Here is a 24,960-nt window from a genome sequence, read left to right as displayed (position 1 = left end):
AATGTTGCATGTTAAAAGCGTTAATTGTAATTAGTTTGATATTTAATTGTTAAATGAGTGTTATGGTACTGTTAATCTAAAAGGGGAGGAATTGTAATGTATGTACCTTTAAGGGGGAGAACTACTTTTTACAGCTCATGTATACTGTAGTACCGGCAGTGACCACACCTGTATATAACGTTGAGTAGTAATCTGTACAGTTCAGTTGCAGTCTGAGCCATGTTGAGTAAACACCGTTTGTACCGTTCTCCGCAGTCTGTGTCTGATTATACATGGACATAACACAAACTACTCTAAAACTTCTAAAAAATACAACCATTAGAGAAGTTTATGTGAAAATTGTTATCCTATAGATGCTGTACTATGTTTTATGTTAATCGTTTTCTAAGGTGTACCCTGAACAGATTGCCCTTTATTAGTCAGTCCATTAAACTTATCTACTCAAGACACACAACAAGAAGTTGCATTTATATAGCGCCATTAAAGTAGTAAAACATCCCAAGGTGCTTCACAGGACCATTATAAAATGTTGCCACTGCACTCAGTGAACACAGGGGCGATGGGTGAATGGGACTTGGTGCGAGTTAGGATACGGGCAGCAGAGTTTTGGATGAACATACAACAGGGAAGTCTTGCTGCAGTTATACAGGGTATTGGCGAGGCCACACCTGGAATATTGCATGCAGTTTTGGTTTCCATATTTAGGAAAAGATATACTTGCTCTCGAGGCGGTTCAGAGAAGGTTCACTCGGTTGATTCCGGAGATGAGGGGGTTGACGTATGAGGAAAGGTTGAGTAGGTTGGGACTCTACTCATTGGAGTTCAGAAGAATGAGAGGCGATCTTATCGAAACATATAAGATTGTGAGGGGGCTTGATCGGGTGGATGCGGGGAGGATGTTTCCACTGATGGGTGAGACTAGAACTAGGGGGCATAATCTAAGAATAAGGGGCTGCCCTTTCAAAACTGAGATGAGGAGAAACTTCTTCACTCAGAGGGTAGTAAATCTATGGAATTTGCTACCTCAGAGAGCTGTGGAAGCTGCAACATTAAATAAATTTAAAATGGAGATAGACAGTTTCCTATCAGATAAGGGAATTAGGGGTTACGGGGAGAGGGCAGGGAAGTGGACGTGAGTCTGGATTCGGATCAGCCATGATCCTATTGAATGGCGGAGCAGGCCTGAGGGGCCGTATGGCCTACTCCTGCTCCTACTTCTTACGTTCTTATGTTATGTCAGTGATGATTGAGAAACAGTGACAACACAATCGTCATACGAAATCTAGTTTATTTTAATCACTTAAATACATTTTAGGTAAAAAGTACAAAACATTTAAAGAAATCTTACTGTTATATGATACAACGTACAGTTCTTTCATGAGACTTTTGGTCAATTGGACACAGTCAGTGAAAAATTCAACAGCGCTTTTGAAGCAACAGACTTTTACTGATCACTGTACAGGCATTAGTTGTATTTACAAATGCCATTTCTTCTTTTTATATCATACAATAATGAGCACTACTATCGAAACTGTGGGAACTTTATACACAACAGAGCTTATTTAAATTACCAGCCGAGAGTGGGCAGGCGGCGGCCAGAGTTGCAGCATAAACAGGCCGTTAATTGACCCAATGCCATTTTCGGGCAACTACAGCCCCATTTAAGATCGGCCTTAATTTCATTTCTACTGAGAATTTGCTTCTCACCAACTTCAGTTTTGGATAGATCCTAAGGTCTGATGTTTAATAGAGAAATCCCCAGGGTTCAGTTAAAATGTCAGTGACCAATAAACACTGCAGTAAAATGACATCAATATTAGTGACAAACAATTTTGTTGTCTTTTAATATCTTGCCATCAATAGTATCACATAAAGTAGCAACAGGATTTCAGCAGGACATGGGAAAATTCCATCAAATTTGGTTTACGAATAAGTTTGAAACAATGTAACATTACATTATATCGACACGTAATAAAATTGAGGAATGAGATTATTTAATTGATTAAATTATTGGTCACTGCCAACCCCTTCCAGACTATTTTAATAGAAATATCAAAGTATAATTGTCCCAATCTGGACACTTAAGGATTGTCAACCTCTCGTTCCAGACAAAACGTGGAGAGGTGAGGAGGAAGTGTGTGATTAAGATATTATACAAGCTCATTTTGAACAATATCTCCATGGAAAATGGGGTTTCAGGCAACCCATTTAACAACTGACATTATCTGTCTCAGTTAGATTCCTCCGCAAGTTCATAAATCTATTAATATTTCCTCCTGTACCTGCACCTTTTCTGGTTGATAATTTGGAGCATTGTAAACAAATTATTTTCAGTCACAGAGTAACTTGTAACAGTAGTGTCTACTCTTAATAACCAAACACATCACACCCTGTGAACGAAACTTAAGTCTTGGCACAAAGTTTAACAAGGAAGATCGGAGTGTTTTCTTAGACTGTGGATAAACAATTACAGTGTGACAGAGTTAAACGGTGAAATCGTTTTAGGAAAACAACAAAGAGAAAATGCTCCAACAAACTATCAGAAGGTGACCTCAGAGAGTTAACACCCTGGACAGAGCTTCCTTCATTGCAACGTTCATTGTACTTCAGGTCACCCAGGTGTGGAATCGAATCCAGCCCATTGCAGCTTCTGTTCTCAGTTGTGTTGTCTGGCACCTGAAATAAAATTAAATAAATTGTAATTTTAATTGGAATCTTTCACCACTAACTGCTGATATTCACTTTAATATAGTGCACAATATCTTCAGCAACAAAATTGTGAAATATTAGTCGATCTCTTGTGGCGTGGCTCATGGGGAGTCCAGACAATGTGTAATTTTCAAGTGAAGCAGGGTTGGAGAGCAAGGGATAACTGGACATGGGCGAGCAGATGGAATTCAGTATCTATTTTAACTTCAGACTTTCTCTGTCCTTATTTTTAAAGTTCCAATATAAGTTCCTATATCTAATGGAAACTGCCTGTAATTAAATTCTCCTGCAGTGGTGATGCTGGAGCGCGCAAGTCAGATATTTAATATATTATTGATAGAATATAAACCTAACTTTAACACAAGATAACTAGCATTGCTAATGCATACGATTTTGTGACCAATTAATTGATTTAATTGACCTTGCATAATAATTTGAATGTGAGTGATTCAGGGGGAGCAGAGAGACTGGCCCTGAATTTCCAGGGGTCAGCAGTGCACTTCTAGTGTAAGTCAGTCAGGAATGCAACACAGAGTGCAGAAAATTGTACAGGAAGCAGAAACACCAGGTCCTACCTCAGGCAATCAATTATTCTCGGAGCCTGATTGGGATGGAATCTCCATTTGCCCCAATTCCGATTCATGATTTAGGAGGGAGTGGGGCCGGGGGAGCAAGAGTGACCTGGTGTAAAGGTCTGTTCTGCAGTGGAAGTGGGGCCCTCATGGGGGTCCAGCCTTGGGTGCTTGCCTGAATCCCTAATCAGAATTCCAGTACAAGAATTCTTTTCAGTCCCATTATAAATGTGCTGAGGATTGTCAGCCTTAAAAACTGGAGATTTGGGCACATTTAAACAATAATGGAGAAGCAGTAAATGGTAAATCAAATCTTGAGAGCCGGCAACCATGGATAACTCAAAAATGGCAGGATAGTTGGTCAACTTTTTCCTTAACATCTTCTCTAAACCATGTGAAATAATAGTAGTTGTGGTTTTATTTTTATTCACATGCAAATAATTCTGACAAACACAAAACACCAACCTTTCTTGGCTTTTATGATAATCTTCACCCACTTGGCATCAGGATTCACACATGATTTCTTCCCATTTGTTTTGGTGACACTGTGAAGGGAAGGTGAACCTTTAAAATCTAATCCATAGAAATTGGATGTTTCCACTGAAAGGTGAGAATTCAGTAAAGATATTACAAGAAAATTCTTCGACTCTGCCTCAGAAACAAACTGTGATTGATCCAACATGTTTTGAATAAAGAGCGCAGCTTATTAAATAGATGTCACAAAGGTGAAAGGTTAAAGTTGATGTTCTGACACATTTACTCACATTATCTCCGGTGTCTCACAGTGCGATCCTCTGGGAATATATTTCAAACTCTGGATGAGCCTCGGATGGATAAAATCGGAGCTGGTCTGAGTGCACAGGCATCGTCCTTGGTTTCCTGGGATTGGAATACCTGTAAAAAAATCAATTTACCTTCAATTTAATTAGTTTTTTTTTCTCTCTCCACAATGCTGCCTGACCTGCTGAGTGTTTCCTCATTTTCTGTTGTTATTTCAGATTTCCAGCATCTGCAGTATTTTGCTATTATATTAGATTTAATTATCGATTGACATGGAGAGAATCCTGGCACTTGGTTTCAAAGTTGAGATATTTAAATTTATTCCACACATGGCTTATAATGATAAATTAGGTACCTGTCCAAACTAATTCTCAAAAACAACAAGCATTCATTTCCAGGAAAGATTGCCCTGAAACATTAATTAGCAGCACACCTACAAAATCCAGAGAGGTGAACCTATAATCCATTGAAAGAAATCAAATATCGATTGGCCAGAGGCCATAGATTTTTTTCTGTTTCTAAGCAATGTTGCTTGGATCAGTTTTATATTAATCTGGAGATGACTGTTGAATACATTTTAGGTTAAAGGGGATTTAAAATTTCAGTATTCAAAGCAGCATTGCATTATAGATAATATGTAACATCAATAGCAGTTTAATTGTTTTGTACTTAACTAAACAGCACCTGTATAACAAGATCAGTAGCTTTGTTTAGACTCCTTTCACACTACAGTGCAATGAGAAATAAAACAAAAGATCAAAATGTCAACATACCCTGAGCAGTAATGGCACACAGAAGCAGGATGAGCATCGTTACAGTAGCTGCTCTGTTCATCTTTGACTTTGTGCTGCTAAATAGATTTCTGCTGAAGGATCTTCCGTCTCCCTCAGTGACTCTCTCTCTGTTGAATGAAGTTCTGCTGAAGAGAGGCCCAATGAGCTCCTATTTATTGAGATCCTCGACTCTCACTTCGCTTAATTTCGAGAAGTGAAAGCTGTCAAATTTTCTGTGGAAGGGAATTTCCCTGCTCTTGAGTCAAGCCTTCTTTCACTTTTGCAGTTTTAAAATTATTCAGAACGTACGCATCATTTACAGCAGCAACAGGCAGATCATCTGTTGTGATAATTGGTGAATTATTTGTGTAGATTTTAAAGGTTTAAGTAGGACAATATTTTTTATGTCAAAGCCCATCTAAACAAGTCTTTAGCATGCATTTGATAATATTGTGGCGGAGCCACCAAGAGACACTGAACAATCAGTAATCATTCCTTTAACCACTCTGTAGTGCAGTTGTGGACTGCACCTTTAAGCTGTATGTAGTTTCTTGTATTTCTGCGTGATGACATCATGACGCCGATCACGTGGCCCCCAGTTGGCGCGGAAAGCGTGATGACGTCATGACGTCGGTTTCCAGTATTTAGTGGCAGTCTTGGAGAGGCTGTAGGCCTGCACAGACCTGCTGACATCTGCTCCTGTAGTTTATTAGTTAAAGTAATTTGTTTATTAAAGCTTGATTATTTTGTTTCACTGCGTTGGACTTCGTTATTCAGATAGGAACTTCCGTTCCTACAATATCTTCCTTTTATCTTTGCACAACCATTATTGTCAGTGTCGGATTATTAAGCATTGATGATCAGACTGTCTTTGCTCACATAACTTGCTGCTTATTATTGTTGTTCCCAAGCAGATAGCATCACATGAGCTGCAGGACAATCCAATTCCAGATCTTACATCTAACCCACAGGGGAATTCCTCACTGTACTTTGGACACTAATCTTTCTCATTGTAAAAAGAGGAAACACCGACCAGACAACAGAACTAAACTCTGTGATTTACTGGAAATACCTTTTCCTTTCATTAGATGCATTTTATTATTGTGACTCTTTAGCTGCTAATGTTCCAAAATTGTAATGTTTTTGGATATTATAAATATGCTTACAATGTACAAATTGGCTACACTTGCTACTTGCGATGATTTTTCACCTTCAGCGCACTTTCAGTTTGATGATATAAAAGGTCAAGCTGGAGATTAGAAATATTTACAAACCTTGCATTGCCAGAAGTACGTCCTTGCATATCTGGTGCCTCTGCTATCTTCCATGCTATTATCAAACAAAATTTGCCCCATTAACAACAGAGTTATGACGAAGAAACCTAAACACAATTGTGAAATTTCCTCAACGAGTGCCCAGTGATATAGAGCCCAATTACGTGGTGCCATTTCAGTGGTGCCAGGACTGCTGTCCCTTGAGTGTGATGCACTGAAAGTTAATCTACATAATGTCAGGGTGCCTGGATGTTGCATGATGCATTGGGAGCCCACTTGTCAAGGGTGAGGATTCTGGTCCCTGCCTCTATTAAAGGTTTGTTGGCCACCTTGTTCTACTATTGAAGAGGCAGAAATGGCTGTAGCCATCAAAGAAGGCATTTCAATTTGCAGCTTTGGAGGTCCAGCTACAAGAAATCCTTCTGAAAAGGATGCTCCTTTTTGGAGTGGTGGGACAGCCACCTGTAGAGGACAGCACCAGAGATGCCTGAATAAAGGTTGCACAAATGGGATTTCTGCCAAATGTTGCTGAAGTTACGGCGGCGGAGCAGGACAAGCCCTGGGGAAATTCCCAGTGAATATTCCAAAAGCCATTAATTGGCTATGAAATATGTTAGGATGTCCTGAGGATATGGAAGCTGTTACGTAAATACGAATTCTTTCTTCTTTCACCAGCATTGGTTAAATACTAGCATCAAAGTGCCAATTTTAAATGCCCACTCCTGGTGTAAAGTGGCATGAAAATGACATTGGGTTATGTAAAGTATTATCACATGGTTTGGTATGAGCATGCTCAGTTCGCTCTGGCCTAATAAAGCAAGCACATGGACTAGCAACTCATCATGTCCCTGTTCTTCATTTATTCTATCCACATATATTACATTTTGGCAATGAGGATGGGATGCCAAAGCCATTTTTAGGGATCCTGGAAGGACACAGTGTTCAACCTTCGAGTGGAAAAGTTTAAGGTGAATCTGTGACACCTAAACTGAATTTTTGTGATTTTTACCGTTAATACTGATGCAGAATCGTCTGTGCTTCGCCTTCACGTGTATGCATACACAGCAACAGTGGCATTGATTCTCACAGGTACACAAGTAGCGTGCTGAGTCACTGTTCAACTGGATTGGGACAATCATGGCCGCGCCTACAGGATTCATCGGAAGTCTTGACATGCATGACCGAGCTCGTGAACCATTCAGTTCTTACATTGAGCAGATGGAGATGTATTTTAGGGCCAATACCATTATTGAGACCGAAGGTTCAAGCTCAAAATAAATTAATTTGTGAGTGAAAAAACACAATTTTTCTAACAGAGATCGGGCCAGATGTCTATGGAATGTTGACAAACCTACTCGCACTAGGGAAAGCGAAGGATGCGTTGTTTGAAGACATTGTCACAAAACTCGAGGACCATTTTGGCCCAAAGACGTTAGAAATAGCAGAGAGCTATAAGTTTGGTACCAGAAACCAAAAACAAAGTGAAACCATCAGTGAGTACATTGTAGCTCTTAAGAACCTGTTTTTGCATTATTACTTTGGCACATTTTTGGATCGTGCGTTGCAAGATAAGTTTGTGTGTGAACTGGTGGATGAGCGCACACAGTCCAAGTTACTGAACACTCCGAACCTAACGTTTGACATAGCATGAAAAATTGCCCTATCTATGGAGATGGCATCTAAGAATGCTAGGGAGCTCTGTCCAACTCAAGTGACGAGTGCAGCTGAGGTCTAGTCACAAAGCCATCGCCAAACCTAAAGCTGTGAGACCAAGTCAAAAGCATGTCACTGAGAGCAGTTCAGTGAATTGTTATCGCTGCAATGGAAATCACTCAGCACAGTCCTGCCAATAGAGAAATGCGAAGGGTTTTCACTGCCAGAAGCAGGCCATATTTCAACAGCTTGCAGAGCTAGATCTAAAGCAGGAAGTAAGAACCATTCTAGTGGCAATGCAAAGCAGCGACAACAAAAGGGAGGAATTCACAATATTGAAGGGAACACACCTGATGTTGAAGAACTAGGCATCTACAATATCTATGCCACTGGCAGCAACGGTAGCAGTCGTGAGAAAGACTTCCGTACAAAACTTTTGATCAACGAGCAATATATTGATATGTGTATTGACAATGATGGCGGACTGCTCTATCATGAATAAGGACACATATGAGAGTAAGTTTAATCAAGTACCACATACAAAGAGTACCGTAGAGTTAAAAACCTACTCCAGAGAAATCCTAGTAATGTGCGGACAAATGGAATGTACAGTTCAACACAATGGCCAGTCAGTAAAGCTGCCTATTATTGTAGCGAGCTACAACAGGCCAACTCTCATGGGCAAAAACTGGTTGAGAAAGTTAAAACTAGACTGGAAAAACATCTTCAGTGTAGATGCTTCAAAGAAGTGACTCGACACAATGCTGAACAAGTATAAAAGCATGTTCACAGACAGTTATGAGGACATCACTGGATATGATGCGCATATCCGTATCAAGACCAATGCGAAGCCTGTATATTGTAAGGCAAGGCCGGTCCGCTATGCATTGAAAAGTCAGGTGGAGGAAGAGCTAGTGAAACTCAGAGAGAATGGAGCACTAGTAAAAACCGACAAAAGTGAATGGGCTACCCCGATTGTGGTAGTGCCCAAAGCAGACAAAACTGTATGCTTGTGCGGTAACTTACAAAGTTACTATCAACCAAGCAGTTGACAATGAACAGTACCAGTTACCTACATTGCAAGATATGTATGCAGCAGTCTCTGGGTCAAAGGTTTTCTCCAAGCTTGACCTGTCGCATGCTTATGCTCAGCTGAATGTTGACAAAGAGAGTCAACAGTATCTCACCATCAACACACACACACGGGACTGTACTCATACACCAAGCTGCCTTATAGTGTAAAGTCCTTCCCCAAAATCTTCCAGGCTACGATAGATAACATTTTGCAAGGAGTTTCAAATTGCTTATGGAATCAAGATGATGTGCTGATCGCAACAAGCAGCGAGGAAGAAAATCTAGAAGTGTTAGATATAGTGCTTCAAAGGTTGAATGCCCACAATGTCAAATTGAAAAGTAGCAAATGTGCTTTTGTGCAGCCCAAGGTTGTGTACCTTGGTCTGAAAGTTGATGCAAATAGCTTGCAGCCAGTGCAGGAAAAGGTTGATGCTGTCATCAATACTCCAAAGCCACAGAACATGTCTGAGTTAAGATCTTTCCTTGGAATGGTCCAGTACTATGTATGTTTCTTACCTGAGTTAGCGACCATGTTAGCTCAATTGCATGAGCTCCTCAAGACGGATGTCCAGTGGAAGTGGATGAAAGTGCAACAGAAAGCTTACGACACTTGTAAGAGAAGTCTCTCTAGCGATGCTCTACTTGTGCACTACGACACAGAGCGTGAGCTTAAGTTAGCATCTGATGCCTCCAGATATGGTGTGGGAGCTGTCATAAGCCACGTAATAGATGGCAGCCAAGAGAAACCAATTGCATTCGCATCGCGAACCCTCACAAAGAGCGAAGGAAACTACGCGCAAATTGAAAAGGAAGCACTCGCCATAGTGTTTGGGATCAAGAAACTCCAACAGTTCCTGATTGGCAGAAAGTTTACCCTGCTGACTGATCACAAACCGCTCCTAGCAATATTGGGGCCCAAATCTGCCATCCCTGCAATGGCCACATCAAGAATGCAATGTTGGGCAGTGTTGTTGTCACAATATGACTACACAATTTAATATCGAATTTCAAAGCAAAATGCAATTGCAGATGCCTTGTCCAGGTTACCACATGAGGACTCGTGTGTTGGGAGTGAAGGTGAGATTTTCACACTAGGTGCAGTTGACAAAGACTTTCCTGTGAATGCAACTGAGATTGCAAATGAGATTCAAAAGGACTCAGTACTGAAAAGAGTGTATGAAAACACATTGAATGGATGGACTGATCATTGTATGGACACAGAATTGAAACTATTCCATAACCGTCGTACTGAATTGTCTTGTGAGCAAGGTTATATAAAGTGGGGAAACAGAGTGGTGGTACCTACTTCTTTGAGAGATAGAATTCTGGCCGAACTTCATACTGAACATTGAGGGATCGTCAGTATGAAATCAATTGCAAGAAGCTTTGTTTACTGGCCTGGATTGGACAGTGATCTTGAACCACTTGATCATGAACACATACGTGAGTTTGACTCAGTTCAGACTTCAGTAACTGAAGTACCAGGTTCAACCAAGGCTGAGATAGAAACAAGATCATCTTTGAGTTCAGAACCAAAACAAAACAGCCTGGAAATTGGTTCAACACCAAAACCTTCTGTAAGGAGATCAGGAAGGCTCCACAAACCTGTTCTTAAACTGGATTTGTAGTTCATTTGTAGGATTTGAAGTTCATTTAAAAGAAGAAAAAGCCAGGAGTTTTTGTAATGTGGTACATGTAATGCTGGGAAAGTTGGGCCCATAGTTTTGTTGTATTTGAGAGGGGAATACATACATTTTTTTAAGGAAGAAAGCAGTGTAATGTATTATCACATGTTTGGTATGAGCATGCTCAGTTCGCTCTGGCCTAATAAAGCAAGCACATGGACGAGCAACCCATCGTGTCTCTGTCCTTCATTTGTTTTACTCACATATATTACAGGTAACTTATCGCCCCATTTACAGTGGCTTTCTGGTCACTGCCATCTTGAGTAGAGTCCTGAGTTAGACAGCCAGAGTGCCCTGATGTTTCAGATAGGACGGCACTTATAATTTGCAAATCAAGGTCTTATGACCCTGATTGCAATTTTGAGGTACAAATGGATGGAGCCCCTTTGGACCAGGTGTTGAGTGGCCTAACTAGTGGCCCTTAAAGGGACTGCTGGAGATTGCTCAGAAAATGGCCCGGGATTATTGTTTTTTGGGTGAGGCCAGTGGGAGCAGGAGTGCTCTTCCTGACTGGACTATCTTATTCCTCCATAACATTTCACTTTGGTCTTTAAAAGTGGCGCAGCAGAGTAGCTGCTGAAAAATTTCCCAATCCTCACAGCTGGATTTGTGCCAGGGAGTCGGTGTAACAGAATGGAAAATCCTGGCCACACTGGGGTAACAATTCTATGGCACTGATCCTAGCACATGCCAGGAGAACATATCACAACATGGCACAGTCCCAATGAAGCTAATGGGAAAAATAATCATGGGCTGGGAATGCGCAGTGCAGTGGAATTTTTAGCGCACTTTAGTTTGGCTCAGACCCTGGTATAAACAGCAGTTTCACTTTCCAGATTTGTCAGCTGCTGAGGTTGCAGCTGTAGTGACTCCTCCCCCTGCAGTGTGTACAGGGCTTGAGGAATTTCCAGACATCTGTTGATAAACTCCTGATTTCCAGGAAATCAGCTTATGTTAAAGTAGGAACCTGCCACCCCTACCTGACCTGATCTACATGTGACTCTCGTCCCGCACTACATGCTTGACACTTCATTCCCTCAGGGATGGGCAGTAAATGCCAAGAACAAATAGAAAAACAATCTATGACCATTAGCACTTAGCACAAACCCCCACCTGTGGCTAAAGGCCCTTCCACATCCTCACCCCGACAGTATTAGTTGAGTGAGTTGCCAGGATTTGCTTTGTCTCCTTCTCCTGCTGCCCTCCTGTAGCTTGTCATTCTCAGAAATTGTGCACAATCTCTTCCTGCACGACAATAGAATGCTTGTTATTGTCAGTCACTATTTGAGATTCTGCGACCACGGTTCCAGGAATCAGTTGCCCACTCCATGATTCTATTAAATCCATTTACTGTAGCCTGTAGGCAGACTTAAGGACCCAAGTAAAACCGTGGAGCTTGCCATGAACAGAGGGACAACCAGTAAACTAAGAAAAGAATATATATAAACAATGCGAATGTATATTTATACACTCAGGGATATACCTGTTTATACACTGTATGAAAAGAACTGCGTTTATGTGCTAAACCATAAATGTATTTTGATGCTTTGGCAACATAAGATGTAACTTATCATGCCAATAAAGCGATTTGAATTGTGAATTGTGAATTGTGAAAGAAAATGGATTAACAACGTAAATAGAATCCAAACTAATGAGCAGTATGATGGGAGTTTAAACTCTCATCTGCTTAGGCACAATGTTTAGCTTTGCTTCACTGATAATCTGATAGTTTTCTGGACTGTACTATAAGGGTGATTTTAGGATCAAAGTGCAGTGGAATCAAAAATCGCTGTTAGTGAAAAGCGAGCCAAATGCACAGCTAGTGAGCTGACTGTCTGCAATTTTGAATAATTAACATGAGCACCCAGGCCAGTTTGGATTTACTCCAGGAGCTAACTTAATGGGCGGTGTGGAAGATTTGACTGGATCCTCACATTTAAAAAGGCCGTCCCCCCCTTAAAGGTAAGTGGCTTCAAATGGTGACCCGCAAATGCTGTTCCCTGTTGTAAATGCAAGATGTTGTTGTGGGAAACCAGATAGTGGAATCATTCCTGATGTTTCAGCTTTTATAAAAACTCAAAGTGGATTTGAAATATTTGTCAGCCTTTGGTGGGGCGGGGCGGGGGATGGGGATGGAATGAGAGGATGGGTAAAAATGAAATGAAAGGAAACCCACTGGGGAGGGTCAAAGTGTAGTCTGTGTGAAGAGGCGACTCTCCACGGCAACTTCCTCAGAAGACTGCAGTTCATCATGTCTGTCACAAGGTGGCAGCCAGGCTCACTATTCTGTTCTTTGCGGAACACCTCCGTTCAGTCCGTAAGGATGACCCCGAGCTTCCGGTCGCCTGTCATTTTAATTCACCACCCCATTCCCACTCAGACCTCACTGTACTTGGGCTCTTGCATTGTTCCACGGAAGCTCAGCGTAAGCTCGAGGAACAGCACTTCATCTTCCGATTAGGCACTTTACAGCCTTCCGGACTCAACATCGAGTTCAACAATTTCAGATCATAACCTCGGTCCCCATTACATTTTTACTTATTTTTTATCCACACCTTTGTTTTGGCCCTTTCCCCCCCCCTTTTTTTTCTCCCACATGGCAGCTGTCTCCCATTCTGCCAGCGCATTTCACACCTAATCTAGAGCTTTCTTTTGTCTCCACTAGTCCTATCACAATCTCGTCTTGTTTTGAATACCTCTTAATGTCTCTTCACTTCTCTTTTGTTCTCTCTCAGCCCGGCCTTTTAATCTATTTCATTTCCTGTGCTCTTCCAGTCTTGACAAAGGGTTTGAGCCGAAACGTTGACTCTTTTATCTCTCCATGGATGTTGCCTGGCCTGTGAGCTTTTCCAGCATTTTCTGTTGTTATTTCGGATTTCCAGCATCTGCAGTATTTTGCTATCTCACTATTCTGTTCAGTACCTGCAGAACCTGACAACAGAAGCAGAAGACAATCCATGTAAAGGAATGTGGTGAGGTAAGACGGACTGTCCAATGATCCTGTGAATGTTCTCGGCGCCCAGGATTGTTCTCCCAACACCATCAACCCACGCTATCCCACTCCCCAGTAGGTTTCCATTATGTTACACACATTTCATGCAATCTAAAACATTTATTGATTTGTTCTCACTGGCAAGGCTGCATCTATTGCCCAGATAAAGTGGTGTGAGGTAGTGTTTGATTAAGAAATGATTAGAAGTTCAGTTTGGACACTAGAGTAAATTTTTCAGGACCCCGTGACATCAGTGGGGTTCCGCACACTGCCAGTGTTGATTGAATCGATGGATGATCACGCTGCCCACGGGGATCTGAAATCTGCCGGCTTCTGTTAGCAGTGCGAGCTCCAGAAAATATTTACACTAATATCTCTGTGGACGATGTATATGAATAATTGAGGTTGTTCCATGACGGGAGTCCCATGTTGCACTTCTATTGCACACATTTTAGTATTAAATGCCTGAAATTATCAGCTTCTTCAGCCTCCTCCACAAACTCAAATATATTTAAATTTCCCTGACTTTGTTACCAGATGGGTGTCATTCTCTGAGAGAACGATTGATTTGGGTAACTTTATGGAGAATTATTTTAAATGATTACAGTGTGCAAAATATTGAGAGAAGGTTAAAATATGGGACTGTTTTAAAGGCCATCAAGAGACTCTGACAGAGGGCCAGGACCCTGCCTATACAAATCCTTAACTCACTGTCGTTCTGCCACAGATATTTGGCCCCATTTAGTTATTGATTGCAGTGGAGCAGTATCTGGAATTTAATGGCACGGTAGGAAGGTTTGTTAATTCCATTGGTTTACAAATCCCTTTAAAACCCAGAAACTACTTTTTGCAATATTACTAGCATATGAACATTCAATATTTATAGAATATTGCTCCGTCCTTTACTTTAATGGAGGTAATATTCATTTAAAATAAGGAAGTTAATGGCTTCAGTAACCTAGAGGACAGACCTACGCAGTAAGCATTCATCCAGCAACAGTCATTTCTTGGCTCAAAAGTTTTGCTAAACGATTTATCTGTGCTTGATGCAAAATTGTGCTTGAATTTTGTGCATGTTAATTATGAGATAGCTACAATATTTCCTTAACAATGAGATTTTCATTTAGTTTATTAAAATCACTTAATACCATAGCAACAAGTATGAGAAAATATTGTAGGATTTTTGATGAGATGTGGAAGCCTGCCCATCAAGGCGGATCCCAGGATTTGTACAATAAAATGTAATCAAAAATATTACCAATATATACAACTTGAAGAATCTTTTCTAATTATGAGCGATAAAAAAATGTCAAAAGAAGGGGGCAGAGGACTTGTTAAAAGAAAACCAAAACAGTAGTCCTGTTAAAAGAAAACAGGAGGACTGGGACCAAGCGGTTTCAACAGAGTGCTGCGAGTTGGGTGAGTCAGAGTTAGGTGAGGAGTGGAAGGAGGAGCTCCCTTGCTTCGCCTTTGTTTTTCCTAACTTTTCACCCTGCAGGAAGAGGCCGGTGTCAGGAGCAGCAGGAGAGTACAGTGAGTATTTAAACTTACTTTCGTGGGCTTTTTTTCAAAGGCCGGTCAATCTCACACACCGGCGGTGGCGTTCCAGAGCCACGCCACGATTCAAAAAGTGACGCGGGCAAGAGGAAGCAGATGATTGGGTGAGTATGGCCAGGTGAGTATTTATACTACTCTATAGTTTGACAGTTAAGGTTAATATTTTATAAAGTTTAGAAGGTCTTAATTTTTGTGGTTATACTTTCTAAGGTCTCTGTTGTGTAGCGGGGAATGCTAGTAAACAAGGGCCCTTGAGTATATCATTTAATTGTAGTGTAATTTGTGGCATTGATTTGGTTTAATTTAATTTAAATTAATTAACGGGTAAGTCATGGCAGCACAGCTCAGCCCAGTGGCATGCTTCTCCTGACGACCATGTGTGTGGGAAGTATATCCAGCTACAACTACTGGCAGATCACATTGCAGCGCTAGAGCTGTGAATGGATACATACTGGAGCATTCACGATGCTGAGGACGTCATGCATATCACGTTTAATCAGTTGGTCACACCACAGGTAAAGGCTGCACAGGCAGGAAGGGAATGGGTGACTGCCAGGCAGAGTAGTAGGTGCAGGCAGGTGGTGCAGGGGTCCCCTGTGGCCAACCCCTCTCAAACAGATATACCGCTTTGGATATTGTTGAGGGAGATGGTTGATCAGGGGAAGGCAGCAGCAGCCAACTTCCTGGAACCATGGGTGGTTCTGCTGCACAGGACGGGAGGAAAATGAGCGGTAGAGCTATAGTGATAGGGGATTCTATTGTAAGGGGAATAGATAGGCGTTTCTGCAGTCGCAAACGAGACTCCAGGATGGTATGTTGCCTCTCTGGTGCAAGGGTCAAGGATGTCTCAGAGCGGCTGCAGGGCATTCTGGAGGGGGAGGGTGAACAGTCAGTTGTCGTGGTGCATATAGGTACCAACAATATAGGTAAAAACCGGGATGAGGTCCTAAAAGCTGAATATAGGGAGTTAGGAGGTAAATTTAAAAATAGGACCTCAAAGGTAGTAATCTCAGGATTGCTTCCAGTGCCACATGCTAGTCAGAGTAGAAATAGAAGGATATTTCAGATGAATACATGGCTAGAGGAATGGTGCAAGGGGGAGGGATTCAAATTCCTGGAACATTGGAATCGGTTCTGGGGAGGTGGGACCATTACAAACTGGACGGTTTGCACCGGGGCAGGACTGGGACCAATGTCCTAGGGGGAATGTTTGCTAGTGCTGTTGGGGAGGGTTTAAACTAAAATGGCAGGGGGTTGGGAACCTGTGCAGGGAGACAGAGGAAAAGGAAACAAGGATAGAAGCAAAAGACAGGAAGAGAAAAGCAAAATAGCAGTCAGAGAAATCAAGCATGTAAATCAAACATGGCCACAGTAAATAATAATTCTAAAACATCTAAGAGTGTTAAAAAAACAAGCCTGAAGGCTTTGGCCTAGAAATTGGGTTGGGGCGCCAAAGTGGCGCAAAAGTCGGCTAAGCGCAGGATTTAGCGCAGCGATCGGTGTGATACCGATCGCCAGAAATTTAGTTTCAGTGCCGCTCGAGGGACACGGGGTGAGGCTCGAGGTGCTCTGCGTCCCTCTTAGGGCGCTGAAACTGATTATCGCAGCGCAACGTGCCGCAGCGCCACATGCTGCGGCACGGCAGGCTGCGGTACTGCAGGCCTTCCTCCCACTGTTAAGGGGGAGGTGCCTGCAACAGCGCGATCCCCGATCGCGAGTGCCGGCAAATGAGCCCGGCACCAAGGAGAAGTGCTGGGCTCTCGGGGAACAGCTGGCAATGCCGCGGGGGGGGGGGTTAGGAGGCCGGGGACGGAGGTACTGGCAGGCGGCTGCCGAAAAAGCGGCCGCCCCGCACCTCCACCTTAACTTGCGCCGCTGCCGGCACAGTAAGGCCCCGTGAACCAGGCGCAGGTAGCGAGCGGCGCAACTGCGGCGTTCGCTACCAAATATCGCGAATGGGGCACGAATGGGGCGCTGCGCACACCGATGACGTCATCGGTGGCGGCGCAGCGCAAATGCCTAACGCCACCATTAGCGCCCCTACAGAATATCGCCGGAGACGCAGCCAGTGGCGCTACAGCCACTGACTGCCTCTTTAGGCGCTAACAGGTGGCGCTACTCACCCAATTTCTCCCCCTTTGTGTCTTAATGTGAGGAACATTCGTAATAAGGTGGATGAATTAGCTGCACAAATAGATGTAAACCGATATGATATAATTGGGATTACGGAGACATGGCTCCAGGGTGACCAAGGCTGGGAATTCAACATCCAGGGCTATTCAATATTCAGGAAAGACAGGCAAAAAGGAAAAGGAGGTGGTGTAGCATTGCTGGTTAAAGAGGAGATTAACACAATAGTAAGGAAGGATATTAGCTCTGATGTTGTGGAATCTGTATGGGTAGAGCTGAGAAATACCAAGGGGCAGAAAACGTTAGTGGGAGTTGTATACAGACCCCCAAACAGTAATGCTGAGGTTGGGGATGGCATTAAATGGGAAATTAGAGATGCATGCAATAAGGGCACAGCAGTTATCATGGGTGACTTTAATCTACATATTGATTGGGCTAACCAAATTAGTAATAATACTGCGGAGGAGGAATTCCTAGAGTGTATACAGGATGGTTTCCTGGACCAATATGTCGAGGAACCAACTAGAGATCAGGCCATCTTAGACTGGGTATTATGTAATGAGTAAGGATTAATTAGCAATCTTGTTGTGCGAGACCCCTTGGGGCAGAGCGATCATAATATGATAGAATTCTTCATTAAGATGGAGAGTGAAGTATTTGACTCTGAGACTAGGGCCTAGAAATTGGGTTTTGGCTTAGCCAGGGCTTTAGCGCCGGAAATTAGTGCCGGCGCTAAGTCCCCTGCGCGCGCCAAAAATTCAGTGGCGCCGCGCCCAAACGGCTGCCGGCGCTACTGAAGGGTCTTAGCGCCTGGAAAAGGGCGCTAACTGCCGTTTCGCGCCACAATTCCGGCGCTGCGGCACCCGATGCGGTGCGGCAGGCTGGGGAAGTGCAGGCCTCCTCCTTCCGTTAAGGAGGAGCTGCCTGCACCCGGCCGCGGCCCGCGCAAATCTGCTTAAAAATGAGCCCGGCACCTCGGACAAGTGCCGGGCTTGCATCTGTTCCGGGGGGGGGGGGGGAGAGAAGTCCGGGGAGGGAGCTGCGGGCAGGCGGCCGGCGGGAAAGCGGCCGGCCGCCGCGGGGCCTTTAATGCGCCGACGCTAACTGCAGTAAGGCACCTCTGACAAAACGCTGGTTTCGGCTGCCACGGGCGAGGCGGCCGCAACTCAATTTCGGAGTTCGGGCGGGTTACCACGGCAACCGGGACGCTGCGCACACCGATGACGTCATCGGTGCCGGCGCAGCGCTACCGGAGCAACGCCGATTTAGGGCCCCAGGGAATTTCACTACTGGCCATAACTCCGGCGCAAGGCCCTCTAGCGCCTCAAATGAGGCGCGAAGGCTACTGAATTTTCAGCCGTAGGTTCCTGAATTTAAATAAAGGAAACTACGATGCGAGTTGGCTAGGATGGATTGGGGCATGTTACTTAAAGGGTTGACAGTGGATAGGCAGTGGCAAACATTTAAAGGTTGCATGGATGAACTACAGAATTTGTTCATCCCTGTTTGGCATAAAAATAAAACAAAAAGGTGACTCAACTGTGGCTAACAAGGGAAATTAGGGATAGCATAAGATCCCAGGAGAGGCCAGAAAAAGCAGCAAACCTGAGGATTGGGAGCAGTTTAAGATTCAGCAAAGGAGGACAAAGGGATTAATTAAGAGGGGGAAAATAGAGTATGAGAGTAAGCTTGCTGGTAACATAAAAACTGACTATAAAAGTTTCTATAGATATGTGAAGAGAAAAAGATTGGTGAAGTCAAGCGTAGGTCCCTTGCAGTCAGAATCAGGGGAAATTATAATGGGGAACAAAGAAATGGCAGACCAATTAAATACATACTTTGGTTCTGTCTTCACAAAGGAGGACACAAATAACCTCGCAGAGGTGTTGGGGAACATAGGGTCTAATGAGAGGGTGGAACTGAATGAAATCAGTATTTGTAGGGAAATGGTGTTAGGGAAATTGACAGGATTGAAGGCCGATAAATCCCCAGGGCCTGATAATCTACATCCTAGGGTATTTAAGGAAGTGGTCCTAGAAATAGTAGAAGTATTGTTGGTCATCTTCCAAAATTCGATAGACTCTGGAACAGTTCCCATGGATTGGAGGGTAGGTAATGTAACCCCACTATTCAAAAAAGGTGGTAGAGAGAAAATGGGGAATTATAGACCAGTAAGCCTGACATCGGTAGTGGGGAAAATGCTAGAGTCCATTATAAAAGATGTAATAGCAGAGCACTTGGAAAACAGTGACAGGATTGGACAAAGTCAACATGGATTTACAAAAGGTAAATCATGCTTGACTAATCTACTGGAATTTTTTGAGGATGTAACTGGTAGAATAGATAAGGGAGAACCAGTGGATGTGGTGTATTTGGACTTTCAGAAGGCTTTCGATAAGGTCCCGCATAAGAGATTAAGCTGTGTGGGTGTGTGTGCTGTGAGGAGAATGCAGAGAAACTCCAGTATGATTTGGACAGGTTGGGTAATTGGGCAGATGCATGGCAGATGCAGTATAATGTGAATAAATGCGAGGTTATCCACTTTGGTGGCAAAAACAGGAAGGCAGATTATTATCTGAACGGCAATAGATTGGGAAAAGGGGAAGTGCAACGAGACCTGGGTGTCCTTGTGCACCAGTTGCTGAAGGTAAGCATGCAGGTGCAGCAGGCGGTTAAGAAGGCAAATGGTATGTTGGCCTTCATAGCGAGAGGATTCGAGTACAGGAGCAAGGATGTCTTGCTGCAGTTGTACAGGGCCTTGGTGAGACCACACCTTGAGTATTGTGTGCAGTTTTGGTCGCCTTATCTGAGGAAGGATGCTCTTGCCATGGAGGGAGTGCAGCGAAGATTCACCAGACTGATACCTGGGATGGCAGGAATGACGTATGAAGAGAGATTGGGTTGACTGGGCTTGTATTCGCTTGAGTTTAGAAGAATGAGAGGGGATCTCATTGAAACTTATAAAATTCTAACAGGACTAGACAGACTAGATGCAGGAAGGATGTTCCCGATGGCAGGGAGTCCAGAACCAAGGGTCAGAGTCTAAAGGATAAGGGGTAAGCCATTTAGGGCTGAAATGCTGACGAATTTCTTCACTCAGAGAGCTGTGAACCTGTGGAATTCTTTACCACAGTAGGCCGTTGAGGTCAATTCATTAAATATATTCAAGGAGGAGTTAGATATATTTCTTAAGGCTAAAGGGATCAAGGGATATGGGGAGAAAGCAGGGACAGGGTACTGAATTTGGATGATCAACCATGATCTCATTAAATGGCAGAACGGTCTCAAGGGGCCGAACGGCCTACTCCTGCTCCTAGCTTCTATGTTTCTATGTAAGACCTGTTGATGCTCTCAGAGTTCAGGAGCTATCAACCTACACTGGCCCCATCCACATTATTTTTAAAAATTCATTCTCGGGATGTGGGCATCGCTGGCTAGGCTGGTAATTATTGCCCATCCCTTGTTTCCATGAGAAGATGGTGGTGGGTCTTCCCATCGAAGCACTGGTAGCAGTTTGATACAACTGAGTGGCTTGCTGGGCAAGTTAAGAGTCAACCACATTGGTGTGGGACTGGAGTCACTCATAGGCCTGACTGAGTAACTGGTTTCTTTCCCTAAAGGACAGTATGTGTGTCTCCAGTATGTTTTTGCATATCCAGCAACCTATTTTATTTGTCCTCAGAATGTGGCAACTCTGGCAAGGGCACATTTAGTGCTGATCTCTATGGTGGTGAGCCTTCCTCTTTAACCATTGTGGCGCAGTCTTTGTGGTGATGGTGCTGCCATGATGCTGCTTTGTAGTGATTGTTTTACAGCTGAGTGGCTTGCTATGCTGACCTGCAGACTCAATCTAGCACAGGGCCAGCCAGCTTGAAGTGGTCAAAGCCACCATTACATCAAACTTTTATGTCACTTGGTCAATTCAAGTTACTGTTGGTAATATTTGCTAAGTCAGTGAGCTGTCCATACAACAATACATCACTACAGCCTTGTTTGCCAATACCTATGTGACTCTCTCCATGGAAACGAGAGAACAACTCAAGAGGATGCAACACCTCTACTTCACTCTCTGGGTTCTCAAAGATGCAGGGCCACAAATGATGGAACCCATCAACCATCAGGGTACCAAACAATAACCATACCCACCCCACAGAAGCCAGGCGGTTAAGCAGTTAAATGCCCCACATTACTTAGCTGCCCTAAACTGCTAGGGCCTCACCTTTAGCAATTTTAACCTGCTCTGCTAACAGGCGGCATGGACACCCGCCCAAAGCCGGCGGGGTCCTTCTTAACACATGGATGTCGGATCCCAATGCTGTCATCAAGACCCAATTGTAATTTTAACTCAGGCCTGTGCGGGAAGCGGCTTCGACTTTCCCGGCAGGCTAACCCGGGAGGGAAGAGGCCAAAAAAAGTAAGTGTTTTTCTTCCTTTGTGGGGCCAGGAGGAGAATCCACAGGAGAGCTTAGGCCTCCCCTACTCTGGACTCCCCACTTTCCTGAATGCAAGACCCCGGGAGATGTCCCTGGAATCTAATCCCGCCACCTAACTTGTGTTGGCAGGCGATCTCCGGCTCACAACGTTCCGGGCCACTTCCCACCAAAGTGGGCAGGAACTGGACCAACAGCACGTTAATAAAGACAGGGGTAAAGCACAAAATGGGTGCGGGCACCGAGGTTCGCGATCTGCCCACGCCCGTTGAAAGGAGATCAGGCAGCACGTAAAATTTGTGCCGCCTGCTACTTTACATGATTGCAGCACACAGCCCAGCGCTGAACATGCTGCTGACTGGCTGAGTGCTCAGCAGGGGGCTGACGTTCCCGATGATCGTGCAAGGCTAGCTTTACTTAAAGCTTTACTTAAAGCTAGCCTGCGTCTCTTAAAGGTGAGCTGCCTTTTGGTGATGGAAAATGATAAGTGCTTCAGCACAAAACCAAATGGCTCAACAGGCCAGGGAAAGGGCACCCAGGGTCTCGGATCCAGCACTTGAGGTTTTTGTGCAGAGGGTCAACACTGGATGAGAGGCCCTCTACCCTCAGGGGGTCAGGAGAGGAGGCCCTCCAGAAAGAAGGATGTGCGACCAGATTGCCGAGGTGGTCTCTGCCAGCAGTGTCACTCCCAGGACATGGCTCCGGTGCCCTAAGGAGTTTCATGACCTCAGAGCAGCGGTCAAGGTCAGTGAATGCATCTTCAAAAGCCATCTCCCACCAACTGCATCACTAACTTCACACTTTGCTCAATGCACAACCACCCCCTGCCCCCCCAATCACTCACCTACCAACAATCCCTACCAAACATGAGACACACCTCCCATTCCTAGCTTCACCTCACCCCCTTGGAGGAGACAGTGCCGGCTATTCTTGGCAGGGGCATGAGTGAGCCCATGGACAGCAGCAGGGCTGAAAGAATACAAAATGACATAATTCTCATACATTATCGTCTTTCTCACATCCCACTTCCCCCTCATCCGATAATCTCTTCTGATGTACAAGCTGCACATGGTATAAGCATGCACCTCTTGCTGTCCCCCTCCCCTCACCACAACACCACCCTTGTGCCTTCCTCATTTTAGACACCCAAAAAATCCAGCCTTCCCAGTCAGTGGTTGAAAAAGAAGAGGGAGAGGAGAGTGAAGAAGAAGAAGAAGAAGAAACACCATCACTCCATTTCACACTCCCAGCCACCAGCTTCTCAAGGTCATCCTACAAGACCATTTGCAGTGTCCTACACTGAAAGTCAGCAACCTTCCACCAACCATGCTGCAACCACTGGGGTAACACTGCATAACAGCACTAGGATAGGCAAAAGCACACGCAAGACACTCACTAAGGAATGCACAAGGGTGATTAGTTGATTTTTTGATGTAATATTGGATGCATATATGGATAAAGTTGGATTGGAAAGTTTGCTTTGTGGTGGCTTTTACTTCAGCATTGTGGCCAAGAGGACATTTTGATGGTCAGTAACAGAGAGAAGGGAAGGTGTGGGACAAATGTTGAAACAGGAATTGGGGTTGTGTTCACTGGTACCATAGGCAGATGTTTCGATCCCGGATATTCCGGCCAGAAAAGATCTGTCTGGGTTGCATCCTTCCTTCCGCTTCCTCCTCATCTTCTTCCTCCTCTTCCTCTTTCTCCTCCTGCTCTTCCTTGTCCCCTTTGCTGTCTTTGCTCCATCTCCATGTCATGCTGCAGCCCAAGGGACCCATGGATATAGACAGGGCTCATGGCATCAACAAGACCCCGTGACACCACTGGAGCCCCATGACATCGACAAGGCCCATGACATCTGTGGAGCCCTGTGACCTTATGACATCGACAGAACCCCTTGACATCAACAAGGCTCATGACTCTGACAAGGCCCATGACTCCGACAGGGCCCGTGTCATTGACAGGACCTCATGACATCAACAGGGGCCTGTGCCATCAACAGGGCCTTTGACAGTGACAGGACCCCGTGACATCAGTGGAGCCCCGTGACATTGATAGGACGTGTGATATCGACAGGGCATCCACAGAGTCCCATGACATCAACAGGGCCCATGACATTGACAGGGGCCGTAACAGCGACAGGGCCCATGACATCAACAGGACCTCGTGATAATGACAGTGCCCGTGACAACAACAGGACCCCTTGACAGTGACAGGGTCCTTGACAGTGACAGGACCCCGTGACATCAGTGGAGCCCCGTGACATTGATAGGACGTGTGATATCGACAGGGCATCCACAGAGTCCCATGACATCAACAGGGCCCATGACAGTGACAGGGGCCATAACAGCGACAGGGCCCATGACATCGACAGGACCTCGTGATAATGACAGTGCCCGTGACAACAACAGGACCCCTTGACAGTGACAGGGTCCTTGACAGTGACAGGACCTCGTGACATCGACAGGGCCCGTGGCATCGACAGGGCCCATGACATCGACAGGGCCTCATGATAATAACAGTGCCCATGACACTGACAGGACCCCTTGACAGTGACAGGGTCCTTGACAGTGACAGGACCTCGTGACATCGATAGGGCCCGTGACATCGATAGGGCCCGTGACATTGATAGGGCCCGTGACATCGACAGGGCCATGTGACATTGCAGGAGCCGTGACATCAACAGGGCCCAGTGACATCACTGGAGCCCCATGACATCGACAGGGGCCCATGACATCACTGGAGCCCCGTGACATCAACAGGGGCCCGTGACATCACTGGATCCCGGTGACATCAACAGCACCGTGACATCAACAGGATCTTTTGACGTCAATAGGGCACTGTGACATCGACAGGGCCCATGACTTCGACATGAGTCCATGGCATTGACAGGACATCGTGACATCAACAGGGCCCCGTGACATCGACAGGGCCCTGTGACATCGACAGTGCCCATGACATGGACAGGGGCCATTAAATCAACAGGGCCAATGACATGGACAGGGCCCGTGACATCAACAGGGCCCATGACATTGACAGGGACCGTGACATCAAGAGGGCCCCGTGACATCGACAGGCCCCTGTGAAATCAACAGGGCCCCATGTTGTCGACAAGACCTGTGACATCAACAGCCCCGTGACATTAACAGGGCCCTGTGACATCGACATGAGCCCATTGCATTGACAGGACCCTGTGACATCAACAGGGCCCATGACATCGACATGAGCCCATTGCATTGACAGGACCCTGTGACATCAACAGGGCCCATGACATCGACATGAACCCATAGCAGTGACAGGACCTCGTGACATCAACAGGGCCCATGAAATC

General features: G+C 44.7%; 1 protein-coding gene across 1 annotated transcript; it reads right to left on the bottom strand.

Annotated features, from left to right (window-relative positions):
• Positions 1-1,271: 1,271 nt before the first annotated feature.
• Positions 1,272-5,080, bottom strand: LOC147123116 (interleukin-8-like). Its single transcript, XM_085966803.1, has 4 exons — positions 4,835-5,080; positions 4,046-4,175; positions 3,747-3,826; positions 1,272-2,676 (listed from the first exon to the last, which is right to left on the bottom strand). Exons 1-4 carry the CDS (start codon positions 4,893-4,895, stop codon positions 2,657-2,659), a joined length of 291 nt encoding a protein of 96 aa, XP_085822929.1. The 5' UTR covers positions 4,896-5,080; the 3' UTR covers positions 1,272-2,656.
• Positions 5,081-24,960: the final 19,880 nt, after the last annotated feature.

The sequence above is a fragment of the Somniosus microcephalus genome, chromosome 2 (genome assembly GCF_052327205.1).
Source record: "Somniosus microcephalus isolate GS21.2 chromosome 2, FLI_Smic_1.0, whole genome shotgun sequence".
NCBI lineage: Eukaryota > Metazoa > Chordata > Chondrichthyes > Squaliformes > Somniosidae > Somniosus > Somniosus microcephalus.
Note: the sequence above shows the minus strand (reverse complement) of the source record. Positions and strands in the feature narration are given on the sequence as shown.

Bases quoted from the DNA above. Each gene is read 5' to 3' on its own strand.
- LOC147123116 (XM_085966803.1), bottom strand. From the start codon at position 4,895: ATGAACAGAGCAGCTACTGTAACGATGCTCATCCTGCTTCTGTGTGCC. The intron at 3,827-4,045 runs GTGAGTAAATGT...TTCCCTTCACAG, and splicing joins TGTGAGACACCGGAGATAAT to TGTCACCAAAACAAATGGGA. The intron at 2,677-3,746 runs GTTGGTGTTTTG...ATTTTATTTCAG, and splicing joins TATCATAAAAGCCAAGAAAG to GTGCCAGACAACACAACTGA.